The sequence below is a fragment of the Nymphaea colorata genome, chromosome 6 (genome assembly GCF_008831285.2).
Source record: "Nymphaea colorata isolate Beijing-Zhang1983 chromosome 6, ASM883128v2, whole genome shotgun sequence".
Lineage (NCBI taxonomy): Eukaryota > Viridiplantae > Streptophyta > Magnoliopsida > Nymphaeales > Nymphaeaceae > Nymphaea > Nymphaea colorata.
Genome location: NC_045143.1, coordinates 10,608,566 through 10,623,201, shown reverse-complemented (window position 1 = coordinate 10,623,201; position 14,636 = coordinate 10,608,566). Strand labels below are relative to the sequence as shown.

The 14,636-nt window shown below is 36.8% G+C and overlaps 1 protein-coding gene across 2 annotated transcripts in view; it reads right to left on the bottom strand.

The window, feature by feature from the left end:
- Window positions 1–5,691: 5,691 nt before the first annotated feature.
- Window positions 5,692–14,636, bottom strand: part of LOC116255855 (E3 ubiquitin-protein ligase UPL7) — a 78,545-nt gene continuing 69,600 nt past the window's right edge. For both annotated transcript variants that reach the window (XM_031631932.2, XM_031631933.2), the window contains exons 12-14: window positions 8,854–8,970; window positions 6,472–6,561; window positions 5,692–6,332 (exon numbers count right to left, since the gene is read on the bottom strand). In XM_031631932.2, the coding sequence (XP_031487792.1) occupies window positions 6,249–6,332; window positions 6,472–6,561; window positions 8,854–8,970 (291 nt within the window). In that variant the 3' untranslated portion in view covers window positions 5,692–6,248. The remainder of the gene's footprint in view (window positions 6,333–6,471; window positions 6,562–8,853; window positions 8,971–14,636) is intronic.

Below are 14,636 nucleotides of genomic sequence, written 5' to 3'. Positions count from 1 at the left end.
AATCTACACGGGAGACTGTAAAGGCAGAGGTCAGAAGGCCACAACAAACTACAGAGGCAATAATATTGCCAAACTCACAAAGTTACTAAAGCAGGTTCAGTCAAACCTAGTGATCTCTATTGAAATGAAGGTCAACACCAGAAAAGGTAATCCTAGAACTTTATTTGCACATTCATTCACTCATAAATGGATTATTACCGGTGCAACAAATCATATGATTGGAAATATCAATCGGTTAGTATATGCTAAATTTTGCAAGAACCATTCTGGTAAAGTAGTCAACAGTTCATCTGTGCCATTATAAGGATATGGAATATTTCTATTCTTCAGAACTCGCATGCCTAACAATGCATTGTTGATTCCAAGTTTCCCTACTAGCTTGGTTTTTGTAAGTTGATTAACAAATGCACTGAATTGCTATGTTGTGTTCTCAATGAACAAAGTGACACTACTGGACACCAATGTGAAGATGATTGATGAGGGGAATGAAGAAAATAGGCTATACGAACTGGACTATACACAGTGGAACTACATAATGAATCAGGTTTGACAGCCACAACATCCAATGATGAAGCTAAGATCTGGCACTGTTCGCATGGGGCATCCTTCTAATAAAGTTGTTGGGGCTATGCTTCCATTACTGAAAACAGAGGTCGAAAACTGTGAAGAATGCACACTAGCAAAAATTTCTAGGCTTCCATTTGCGAATTTCTGAAAGTTATAGTGAATTTTGTTTTGATCTAGTACACACCGATGTCTAGGGTCCTGCACCTGTAAGTGCCTGGACTGGATATAAATACTTTGTAAGCTTTGTGGATGATAAATCCAAAGCTACATGGGTGTACTTTTAGAATAAAAAGAATGAAGTGCTCACATTTCTAAAATAGTTTGTTCAACTTTTTGATACTCAATACAATAAGAAAGTAAAAATACTCAGGTTAGACAACAAAGGAGAATTTGTAAATGCTAAAGTAGATGAATTCTATAAAAAAAAAAAAGCATATTGCAATAGATGATATGTCTTGGAACTCCTCAGCAGGATGGTGTCTACAAGAGGAAGAATCGACACATGCTAAATGTGGCTAGATCAATCATGGTACACATGAATGTACCAGGATAATTTTGGCCTGATGCAATTGCATGTGCTTGTTACCTTATGAACAGAACAATTAGCAGAAAATTAAACTATAACCCCACTAGAGATCATAAACAAGAAAACAGCTCAAGTGAAACACATGCGGGTGTTTGGATGCAGCAATTTTGTGCACCTTCAAGAGCATGTCAGGAATAAGCTGGAAAAAAGGGCAGTGAAGTGTCTATTTTTTGGGTACTCTATTAACAAAAAGGGGTGCAACAAATGAATGGATGTAAGCATTAAGAAAGTATATTACTCCAGAGACATCAAATTCCTAGAACAGCCATATTACTCGCAGCCAAGTTTCAAACATTCCATTTTAGGAGGAACAAATTGTTGCACCATTGCATGTAGCCTATGAAGATGATCATCTAAAAATAGGAAGGATGAGAGGTAGTGAAAGTGACGAAGAGATCAGGCCAGATATACATAGGGATAGAAGTGAAGTGAATGAAATAAGTCATTTGGGCAAGGTGTTACACAACAACAGGTTAAGAGGTTTGCAAGAACAGTTAGACCTCCTGCCCGTTTGAAAGACTTATTATACAAAAAATTAAGTTGAACACTTACTGGCAGATCACATACCAACTGAAAAAAATGTCAAAAAAAATACAGGGCATACCTAGCAAAGATAGAAACAGAACCACAGACCTTCCAAGAAGCTATACAAAATGAAAAATGGTGTAAAAAATGAAACTTGAGAGCTGGTGAGTCTTTCAAAGGATAAAAGACCAATTGGCTGCAGGTGGACTTGCAAGATCAAGTATAATAACAAAGAGTAGAAAGATACAAGGCATGTTTAGCAGCTAAAGGATATACACAAGTCCATGAAACATTTGCCCCTGTGGTGAAGATGAGTTCCATTAGAATGTTGCTAGCAGTGGCAGAGATGAAAAATTGGCCACTATATCAGTTAGATGTGAAGAACACATTTCATCATGGAGACTTACATGATGAAATATATATGGAAACACCTCCAGGCCTTAGCATGCAGTCCAAACTTCCATTAGTATGTAAATTGAAAAAATCATTGTATGGTTTAAAGTTGTCACCAAAGGAATGGTATACCGAATTGAGCAACAAACTAGTAGAATGAGGGCTCAGGAAGAATCCTGCTGGTAACTGCATTGTTTCATTCATGAAAAATGAAGTACCATAGTGGCCATCTATGTGGATGACATTAGTACAATATGTAACAATTTAAGTCGTATTGACAAAACAAAAAAGGTTCTAAAGAGACATTTTGACATTAAGGATTTAGGAACCCCTCACTATTTCCTTGGCATAGAAGTAGTTCACTCAAAGAAGGGAGTGTTCATATGTCTGAGAATATATGCTATAGACTTATTGAAAGACATAGGTATGACAGGAGCTAAGCCGGCTGATACACCCACGAAAACTAATGTAAAGTTGCTGAAAAATGAAGGGACTTATTGGAAGGCAATGGTAGTTATCAAAGGCTGATAGGACGCTCAATCTACCTAATAGCCGCCCAACTAGACATAACTTACTCAGTGAATGTGCATGAGTCAGTTCATGCACACGAAGATAACCACATTTTATTATTGCACATAGAGTCCTACGATACCTAAGTCATCGGGTACAGAAATACTTATGAAGATGGATGTAGGCAAATATAAGTAACTGGATTTGACGCTGATTCGGTTGGAGAGCCAAATGATAGGAGGTCCACATCATGTTATTGTTGCTTCATAGGGAACAGCTTAGTGTCATGGAGAAGCAAAAACAGAATGTAATTGCAAGGTCTAGCGCAAAGTTGGAATATAGGTCAATGGCCATGGCAGTATGTGAACTAAAATGGATGAAGTATCTGCTCAAAGACATGGGTTTGAGGTCAACAAAGTCATGGAGCTCAATTTTGATAACAAAGCTGCAATATATATTGGAAATAACCCAGTGTTATATGAAAGAACCAAGCACAACGAGGAGAAGTGCCATTTTATCATAGAGAAAATTAAGAATGTGTCTTCAGAGCTAAACATATCCCTAATAAACAGCAACTAGTATATATACTAACTAAAGCAGTGAGCAAATATGATTTTAACAAAGTTATGTGCAAGTTGGGTATGCAAGATATTGGACAACCAACTTGAGGGGGAGTGTTGAACTCAGAAACTTCCGAGGAAGCCTCCTAACCATAAGTTGAAACACAGCTGGACTCCACCAGAAAAGGAAGTTTCGAGAAGTGTATTTTACATATAAAGCACATCACTATAGTTGACGTATTAATTGTTTTTTTGAATAGTAAAAAGTAGGTATGCTTTTCTCCCACTCTGTTTTTGTCTGAGTCTCCATTTTCTTCTCTTCCACACTGTGTCGTTCCAGCACCTCACAGTGCTTGACACGTCAACTATAGAAGTTCTCAATGAATCCGGAAAATCATTTGAAAGACTGCCATCATATCTTTCCAAGTTTATCGGACTAACATCATGTGGATTGGCATGGAAAGAAAGTACCTGTTGTGAGAGTGGTGAGACCTGTCATCGATTGATAACGTGCAGTGTAGGACTGGGACTTGGCTTAATTGTGCATATAACAAGTGTCCAAGTGGGGGAACTTGATTCACTTCAGGGAGATCGAGATGGTTTGAGGGAAGCACCCCATTCAAGCATCCGAAGACTAGAGGTTTCAAGTTAAATTTCAGTTCTTAACATTGAATAGATTGAGGAACACTTGGCTTCGTTATTGTCTGGTACCAAGACGAGACTAGGCTTTCAGCAAGGAAGCCATGCGATGTTTGAATCACTCCTAGAACACTTTTGAGTAAGTAGATAGCCCCTCGGTAGCAATACTAAAGAGGTCGAGTAACAAGATGCAACCCTGATTTAGTCTGATTGGAATACCCAGCCAGCCACTAATAGATATTAGTACTTCGAGTTTTGTAACTAACTCTTGAATCCATGAGACCCACTGACGTCTCAAACCCATATTATGCAAATATTCAAATAGGTATAGCCAAGAGATGGAATGAAAAGCTTTATGTAGATCCAACTTTAGCGTATAATGAAGGTTGCCACAAGTTGGCATGGTGTTGTACTACTTCGGATGCAAAAATAATGCAACTAGACATGCATTAACCAAGAAAGAAGGCATAGAAAATACCTAGCTCACAATGACACTGCAGCCCTTGTGCCAAAGTTTTAGCAATGATATAATGGAATATACCTAAAAAAGAAATAGGCCTAAATTGTGAGATGCTCACTAAAATTTGAAAGCAAAATGAGAATGTCACATTCACCTGATATGGGAGCCAGGCATTCCTACGAAATTTGGCCATTCATCACAGTAGATCAATGTGAAGTGTATCTCTAGATGCCTTAAAGGCATCAATGGGAAACCCTGTTTGGAGAGAATAGGGTTGATTCAGGAGTTAAGTAGTTGTTAAGAAGGGGCAAATCGAACTCCAAAAAATAGGCGGTATTCTGCAGCATTACTGGACATAAACAAAGGCTTGAAGGGCCATTTGATATCCTTCAACAACATGGTGGCCAAAACAGATGATCAGTACTTTTGTTCAGCTTGTGATTATGTGAGGCAATTTGGAGAATCATGTATTTGTGCCACCTCCCTTAAGCCATCAAACACAATATTAATGTTGCCAACAAATTTCATATTTCAGCTGCATGATGAGAGTCACGAGTTCATATTGTCTGATGGGCTTACTAAAATTGGTTGCGGGGTGAAGTTAGAAATGTTGGTTAAGCTAGAGATGTTGCCTAAAGAGAAACTTATGGCTGCCAATTCTGTTTCCAATCTGGTTTTAGGATATCCAACAGCAGATATATTTCTGCAAGCCACACAGTTTGATATAAAATGCCATGCTGCTAAATTGGGATTTGAAGAAGCGGCGAAGCCACATATAAACCAGGTGGCACGTTCGTCAGAGGAGAATTCGAAGAAGTAGCTACAATATTCTAAAAGTTGGTCTCCTGCATCCACCAAGCTTAAAAGTGAGGACAATAGCTATAATTGAATGTCAGCCCTCAATTGACCCACAAAGCCGCATGAGCAGAAATATGTTGCATTGCCGATGTTCATCTGAGATCTATTGAGGAAAACAGAGGAAACAAACGCCCGATTTGAAATGCATAAACATGGGTTGAACCAGTGTTTAGACCAAGAACACTTCTCCCAACCGAGGGAGTGAACACAACTCAAAATCATTTACCCATTACTTGAAAGTTCTGATCGATGAATTTAAGAATATTAACTGATTGGGGTGTTCAAACTGCAAGAGACAATTGAGGTAAACAGCAAGCAAGGATGCATTTCAAGGTCCAAAACTTTTCTTCAGATCTTTCAGCATGTCTTCAGAAGTGAAGGCACCACACACGAATATGAAAGTTGAAGATACGGCATGTGGCGGAGTTAGGTGGACGAAAGCAGACAAAGCGGCAACTTCTAGAGGAAATGGTTGTACCCTGGGCGACCGCATTGCGAATATACCTTTACCATGGCCAATGACAAATTTGAAACAAAAATTAACACCACACCAAAAAATTCAGTACTCCGATGTCAATCAGAGAATAAAAAGGTAGTCAATTGTAACATGATTGCATTTCAAGAAGATGATGAAAAGCGCTCTCTCTCTCTCTCTTTCCCTCCCTCCCTTCCTACTTATCAAGCAGAGACCCGCAACTATAGTTTTTCGGAAGGAAAAACCCCTAAGAGCGGGTAATATTAGGGTAGAATTATTTACAGAAAGTATCAACGCAAACACCTAACATGGCAGCAGTGTTTTTCACAAAATAGACATCCCTTCTTTTTTTTTTTTTCAGAAGAAAATCTTGAACCCCTTCAAATGAAGTGAAAATGTTCGTTGATTATATATTTCACTTCTCTGGTGCGGTCCAGGTACAAGAAAACCCTGCAGCAATCATGCCATATACATAAATCCTACTTATATTTACGATAATGATTTATCAAGACGAGACTCCTCTGCAGCAGGTCGGCACCTAATATATCCAGACTGGATCAAATGAAATCCATCTATGGAGTTTGGCACTTCTTCAAGAGGTCCTTTTCTCTTACCCCTCTCCTGCCAATGCCGCGTGGAATTAAATAGAAACCACAGCATCAAACAGTATAATTGCTAGGAGAGCTCAAATCCAGCATTGGAACTGATAGCATAAAGAAGCTTATTCCTCAAAGTGTTTTGCCGCTTGTAGGTGGGAAGCTGGAGAGAACATTGCAACTTGGAAAAGTCAAGCAATGGCACGAACAATATTACGCAACAGAACTTTAACTGAGGGTCATAAAGTCGAAATGGTCAAGGACGAGACAGACCAAGAAAGCACTAAAGCTTGTTAACAGACCTTGAGTGTGTTGTAACAAGTTGATGCTGAGGGTAGACGATCCACATCCTGTCCACCAATTACAGCCCACAGAGGCACATCGCAGGCGACCTGTAACCCAACTAGGACATCTTAAAGCTCATTTTCTTCACTTATAACATTTGATGGTGAATACGACCACCCAACTGAAAAAACGCTCACTGGTGATCCAAAAGCTATAGCCATCAGCAAACTAAATAACATCTCAAGTAGCTATTCAACAAGTCTCACATGATTTGTATTAGAAAAAAAAACAATTTAGGTAATAATTTGGCATGAGCAGCGGCTGTGGAGAGTATGCCAAAATGTTCATATCACATCCAAGTCAACAAGGAATATACTGCCCACAAGAACCCACTGAGTCTGCTTACAAGCATACAAAAGATATGCATGCCTTCTAAAGCCTGACAGTCTGAGCACTTACCAGTGATCCCCAAGTCTCAGAATGCACTTTGTGATCTAGACTAAATGGCTATGTGGTTTCAGTTGATCTGATGGTAGATTGAACATAGTTTTCTTATTATAATTCATACTGGATTTATTTTTTTTGAAATAAAATCATGATATTATTTTACACATGGTGAGCCATAGATTGTTGAAACCTTTTTTTTTTATAGTTCGAGATGCTGCAATAATTGTTAAATAAACTACATAGATCTCATCACTTGATGATCAAATCGTTCCAGGGCAGGAAACATGATAGCACAAGAAACTTGAGGCCCCCAATTCAATATCACAGTTATCACTCTACAAATATCTCTCTCTCTCTCTCTCTCTCACACACACACACACACACACACATATATATAGGGCGTTCAATGTTGTTGTGTGATGAGTGTTGTCAGATGTCACTAAGAAACAGCTACTAAGGGGCGTTTGACACATTGGAAATATGGAACTGGAAAGAAGTTTCCAGAAGCTTATTTCAAGAATTGAGGAAATGGAAACAAAATCCAGATTTGCAAAAACCCTTTGTGTTTCTTGGACATGGATTTATATTTCTGGAAACAAATTTCTTTGTTTTATGGGAAAAGGGATGAAAATCAGAATCGACGGAAAAGAAACCACGTTTTTTGTTCTCTTCTCTCTCTTCTCTCCACTGTTCTCTCGTCGACACCGTGGGACTAGTGAAACCTGACCAGCGACCAATGACAAGCGGCCAGTGATGGACGACCGGTGAGAAAACCCATCAATGGCGGAGGATGAAAACGTAGACGAGGGTTTTCTCGTTTTGTTTCATTTTTATTTTTTGATATTTTTGTTTAACACCAGAAAACCGATGACAAGCGGCCGGCAACCGACGACCGGCAAAAAAACCCATCAGTGGCAAAGGAGGAAAAACGCAGATGAGGGTTTTCTCATTTTGCTTCATTTCTATTTTTTGATATTTTTGTAACACCAGAAAGCCGACGACAAGCGGCCCGCGATGGACGACCGGCAAGAAAACTCGTCAGTGGAGGAGGATGAAAACGCAAACGGTTGCCCCAATGGACGACAGCGACTGGCGACAAGCGATGGCCACTCGCCCCTCGTGCAAATGGTCGTTTTTCCGTCCCGGAAATTTTTTTCGTCCGTTGGGGTGGGACAAAATTTTCGGAAAGTTTCCAAAAGTCAACCCAACGGCAAGTTTTTTTTATCCCAAGTTTGATGGGCAGAAAAAAATTTTAAAAGCTTGAATTTTATTTTCATTGCTACAAGATATTTCATGCCCATCAAACGTGCCCTAAATTAGTATTAGCCACGGTTGGTGACGCAGCAATGGTTTGTGGTGGCTTTACCAATAATTTAGGACTTTCTACAACACAAATTTTTATATTTTAACCATCTAGCAACTATCTAACAAATAGCAACAATAAATATTCCTAGGTTTATATCAGCAATATTTTCCTTGGGAATTGATCGGAAAGTTCACTTTCCTTGGATTCAAAAAAATTTTAAATACATAAAAATAACAGAGCAAATTATGAAATTATTTCTTTACTATTTTTCTTACAAAAAGATAGATAAAATTTTAAAATAATTATTTAAATTTTAAATGAAACACAACAAACTTTAAAATATATTATAAATTGATTTTTGAAAAAATTCATGAAAACATCATAACAATATTGGCATGTTCTCGCAGTATTTTCATTTTCGCAATGTTTTCAATCTAGTGAGATATTTTCCCTTTTTTCCTTGCTTCACTTGCTTTTGGCATTTATAGCATGATATTTTGAAATACTGCCAATATTTACATTCATTGATATATATATATATATATATATATATATATATATATAAGTGTGTGTGTGTATGGGAAATGGGGAAAGCATGTTAAAGCATAAGCTTTTCAATAGTTGAGGAGGCAAGAGGAAATAATACCTTATGAATGGTAAAGGATGGCTGCAAGTGCTTGAAGCCTAACAAAGGAGCACGTGAACAGCTTGTCACAAATTTAAGCAGCATGCATCGTTCTTTTGGCTCAAACCCTCGGACGACCTGGAATCCAAAATTATACAATAAGAATACAATTTTATAAGTTCTCATGGGTACAATAGTCATGGTTAAACTTGATGGACCAATTTTATTACATTCCATGAGAAAATGAAATCTGCCAAAAGAATCTTGCTAATACTATGTTTGGATGAGGGGACTAGAGGGAAAGGAAAGGAAAGAATAGACAAAACTGGGTCTAGATATATGATTGAAGAGAAGAAAAATGAAGGATTAGACAAAACCGCGTTTAGATGGGATTGAAAGAAAATGAGTGGAACGGAAACGAAAGGAAGAAGCTGTATATTTGCAACCCTTCCAAGGATATGTTTGGATGGAAGGGAAGGAAATGAAACTAAAGGAAGAAAAGAAAATGAAAAGAAGGAAAGAAACAAAAAGGAGAGGAAAGAAGAGGGGAAAAAAAAATTGTCTGTATAAGAAAGAAAGGAAAAGAATCGTAAAATATCATGTTTGTCTAGCCATAACAAGAAAGGATATGAAAGGATTTAGGTTTAGAATAATACCCCAAAATTTGATTGTAGATCTCCCTCTCTCTCTCTAAACTAGAAGTTTTATTTTTATGCAAATGGACTTCACAGAAAAATAATATATATCATGAAAAAAAAGTACAAAAAAAGCTAAATTTTGAAAAGGTAACAAAAACAAGTCAAGTTTCAAAAAGTTCAGTTAACTTTCCACTAGTGATTTGTTTCTTGATTCAAGGGGTAAATGTAATTTTGAAACTTGAGCAAGTTTTCTGTTACTTTACTAAAATCTAAATCACATGTATTACTTTTTAGGAACTGGCAACTTTATCTTGAAATTTATATTTCTCCAAATAATGTGAAAACAATTTTTTCCTTTGTTTTCTGATAGTTCGACTAAAGTCACTAAACAGACAAAGTTTTTTATTACATTTCAATGTCTTCTTCTCATTCAAATACAAATTCATTGGTCTCCCACTACCTACATACATACATTTTGCATTTACATCCATAAGATCAAAAACAACAAATAAGTATGATCTCAATGAACCAACAAATTTTAAGTCATGTACTCACATGAAAATGTGACTACAAATAAAATTCGTCTAAACACAAGTTCACATAGACTAGTGCAATTATATTTCATAAAGAAAAATCCAAATGCCATTCTAAAACTAAATTTTTTGCTAGAAATTTCAGATGGCATCAGCTTTGCATAGCATTCCAAATAAGATCTCCTTACCCATAGAATACCAATCAAAGGATGTTTTGATCTTATTGTCATCTTTAATAAGCTATATGCTTAGCTTTATAGCTCTTTTTTAAGACCTATAGATCAAACTCTAAAGATAAAACTTTTTTTGAATATGTAATGTAATTGGTTGGCTCCTCTTAGATACAGCGTTACCTTTTTTAACTGGGTTGGTAACTTTTTCAGTAGCATCTTTAATCATTTCAAACATTTTAAAATCATCTTCTAGTTTGCTTTCTGTTATGCTTTGAAGAGGAATCTGCACTACATTCAACTTGGTGCACTTCACAATCGTCTCCAAGATTAATAAATGGTTCTAACGTTGCTTCATATTAAAAAATCATGCCATGAATATGTTGCATTTTATCACCATCAATATATTGATACCTCCCATTCAATATCTTCATTAATGCTAGCATCTGAATCAATGCCCATGAGATAGTTATTGTAAATCAGGCCTGATCTTGAGAATACAAATGCTTCAAGAGATACACTCTTGAAGATCCCAACAACTTCAATAGGTAATACACAACCAAACCTCAAACTTGAGGAGAAGATACCAAATCTATTAATCTCAAGAGAAGAATACACAAGAGAGGCCTAAAAGCCTTAACCAAACAAGGGACAACAGTCCCATATATATAGTACAATGAAAGGGAGAGAAGAAGGAGGAGTTGGCTGTTGGGCCAGCTCCAACGGCTAGAAATCTAGCCGTTGGAAGCTGGTCCAACAGCTAGTTCCCTTTTACAAAAAAGGAAAAGGTAAAAATAGAAAAAGAAAAGAAATAAAAAATACATAAAAACGAAAAGGAAGCAAATAAAATAAAATACATAACACCTATGCATACATAGATATTCATATATACAAATCATATATGAAACATATGTATACTTACATAATGTCTAATATTTAAATTCTAACACCCCCCCTCAAACTTACGGTGTGATCACCGAAAGTTTGCCAAGAAGAAACTGAAAACGTGCTGAAGCAAGTGCTTTGGTGAAGAAATCTCCAAGTTGATATTCGGAAGGGACAAAGGATATATCGATTGTTCGGCTAAGATATTCTTCTCTCACATAGTGACAATCCATTTCAATATGCTTCGTCCTTTCATGAAAAGTATGATTGCTAGCAATGTAGATGGCACTTTTATTGTCGCAGCAGAGCTTGGTTGCTTCATTTAAGTCAATTCCAATGTCCTTCAATAAGCTTTTTAACCACACAATCTCCATGGTGGTGGTGGCCATGGCACGATATTCTGCTTCAGTTGATGATAGAGAGACTTTATTTTGTTTTTTGCACCTCCACGAAATAAGAGAGTCACCTAGAAAAACACAAAAGCCGGTGGTGGAATGCCTGTTATTAGGATCTCCACCCCAATCAGCATCAGTATAGGCAATCATATTCAAGTTTGATGAGGATGATAAAAAAAGTCCTTTAGTGATTGTGTGTTTGACATATCGAACAATCCTCAATGCGGCTCCCATGTGTACAGAAGTGGGTCTTTGTTGAAACTGGCTTATGACATGTACCGCATGTGATATGTCAGGCCTTGTAATGGATAGATATGTGAGAGCTCCAACCAATTGACGAAATGGAGTGGGATTTTCTAGAATTTCTCCATCATCAATCTTCATCTTTACTCCTAAGGCTTCAGGAGTGTCTACCACCTTGTCATCAGTGATACCTGATCTGCTTATAATGTCATTGGCAAACTTCATTTGTGAGAGTAAGTATCCTCTTCTACTATAAGCTACTTCAATACCAAGAAAATATGTTAGTTTACCCAAATCAGTCATTTCAAATTCATTCTTTAGAAAGTCTTTTACCTGCATAATTCCGTTGGCATCATTACCTGTAATAATCATATCATCTACATATAAAAGTAACACAATTATACCTATAGCAGTATTTTTAACAAACATAGCAGTGTCAGAATAGCATGATTTAAAACCTTGTTTGAACATAACATTGCTAAACATGTCAAACCAAGCTTTTGGAGCTTGTTTCAAGCCATATAATGCCTTTCTAAGATAGAGAACTTTTCCTTGAGGTAAATCAAGCCCAGGGGGTGAATCCATGTATACCTCTTCATTTAAGTAGCCATTCAAAAAAGCATTTTTGACATCCAATTGATATATAGACCATTGTTTAATGGAGGCAATGGCAATAAGAGCACTAACAGAGGTCATACGAGCAACAGGGGCGAAGGTTTCTTCGTAATCAATCCCATATTCTTGGGCATATCCTTTGGCAACAAGTCTAGCTTTATACCTTTCAAGTGATCCATCACTTCTAGTCTTGACTTTGTAAACCCACCTACATCCTATTGTCCTTTTCCCTATAGGAAGAGACACAATGTCCCAAGTTTTATTGTCTTCAAGGGCTCTAAGTTCATTGTTCATTGCTTCAATCCAATGTGGGTTAGTTTTGGCTTCAAGATAGGATGAAGGTTCAACATGAGAGTGAATAGCTAATAAGCAAGCTCTATGTTTTGGGGAAAAAGACTCATAGGAAACAAATTTTTGAGGTGGATGAGAATCTCTTTGAGATCTCCTAAGAGTAGGTTGAGACTCTTGGATGTTTTGTTGAGACCCTCTCTTATAAACTATAACTTCTCTTGGTGATCCATCACTTCTTGGTGAAGATCTATCAAAAGGAGTATTCTCAACCTCATTTTGAGCATCATTATGTGAAGAAGGCAAAACATCATCATCATTATCAACATCATCATCATTTATCCATAAAAAAGAATAGTCATCTTCATGCTTGGGTTTATTTTCATTAAAGCCATTTTCTTCTTCTAAAAATATCACATTTCTTGAAACATACACCTTATCTTTTTCAATATCATAGCATCTATACCCTTTTTGAGTTTCGGAATAGCCAATAAAGACACATTGAATAGCCCTAGATGAAAGTTTATCATTTTTGTCATTTAAAATGAAACATTTGCAACCAAAGACTTTGAATCTTTTATAAGTTGGCTCCAAGTTAAAAAGTTTTTGAAAAGGTGAAATATTTTCTAAAACTTTAGAGGGCATTCTATTAATCAAGTAAATGGATGTTAAAATTGCTTCAGCCCAAAAATTTTTTGGAACATTTTTTGATATAAGAAGAGCTCTTGTTGTTTCAAGAATATGTCTATGTTTTCTTTCGGCGACTCCATTTTGTTGGGGGGTTTTGGGACAAGACTTTTGGTGTATAATTCCCTTTTCTTTTAGGAATTCTTCAAACTCATTGGAAATGAATTCTCCCCCGGAATCACTTCTAAAAATTTTAAGGTTTGCATCAAATTGAGTTTTGATCATGTTGTAAAAGTTTTTAAAATTCATAAGGACTTCGGATTTGCGTTTAAGAAAGTAAACCCAAGCATATCGAGAGTAATCATCCACAAAAATGACATAATAAAGCAAACCACCTTTAGACATAATAGGAGCGGGACCCCATACATCCGAATGCACTAATTCAAAAGGTGCTTTTGCAACAAAATTTCTATTTCCAAAAGGTAAAGCCTTAATTTTGGCTTTAATACAATCATCACAAGAGATCATTTCTTTACATTTCTCTTCCAAAAAAGGGATACAAGACATTTTTCCTAAACTTGAATGCCCAAGTCTTTGATGCCAAACTTGAATGTCACTCTTCTTGACTATATTGCAAGTAGGGTTGGAAAGATCCAAATAGTCAACATAGTAGAGATCATTTTTCCTAGAACCTTCCCCAATCGTCTTCTTGGAAAGATGGTCCTGTATCAAAAATTTATTTTGTGAGAAGACAATATCGCATCCATGATTTGTTATTTGAGAAACCGACAAGAGATTTAAGTTAAGTTTGGGAATAAATCTAACTTTTGGTATTTTAAAAACTTTTGAATTAAAATTTTGATCAATATTCCCAACACATTTGATTTCAAGAGGAGTTCCATCGGCGGTTTTAACAAATGGACACGATTCTTCCTTAGTGCATTCGGTAAGCAAAGAATTACAAGGGGTCATATGAAATGAAGCTCCGGAATCAAGAATCCAAGAGTACTTACTTGATGATGTAGATGCCACGGTTGCTCCGGAGATTGGAGAAGTCCCTCCTCCTTTGAAAAGCGGTTGAAGAGCATCAATAAGCTTTGGTTGGAGGGCACTTACAAGTTTGTCTAGGTCAAATCGATTGTTTTCTTCATACATTGTCCCAGCCACACTTGTCTTTTTATCAAATCTCCTCAATTTAGGACATCTAAGTTTGGTATGTCCTTCTTCTTGACAATGGAAACATATAATCTTCTTGTTGCCATTATTGCTATGCTCATAGTTTCGATTAAAGTGAGGAGGCCTATAAGTTCTCATATGAGCACCGGGTCTTGAGGTAGCAAGAACACTTTCACTCTTGTCTTTTGAAAAATTGAGTCTATTCTCCTCCATTTGAAGTTCCGCTATGGCTTC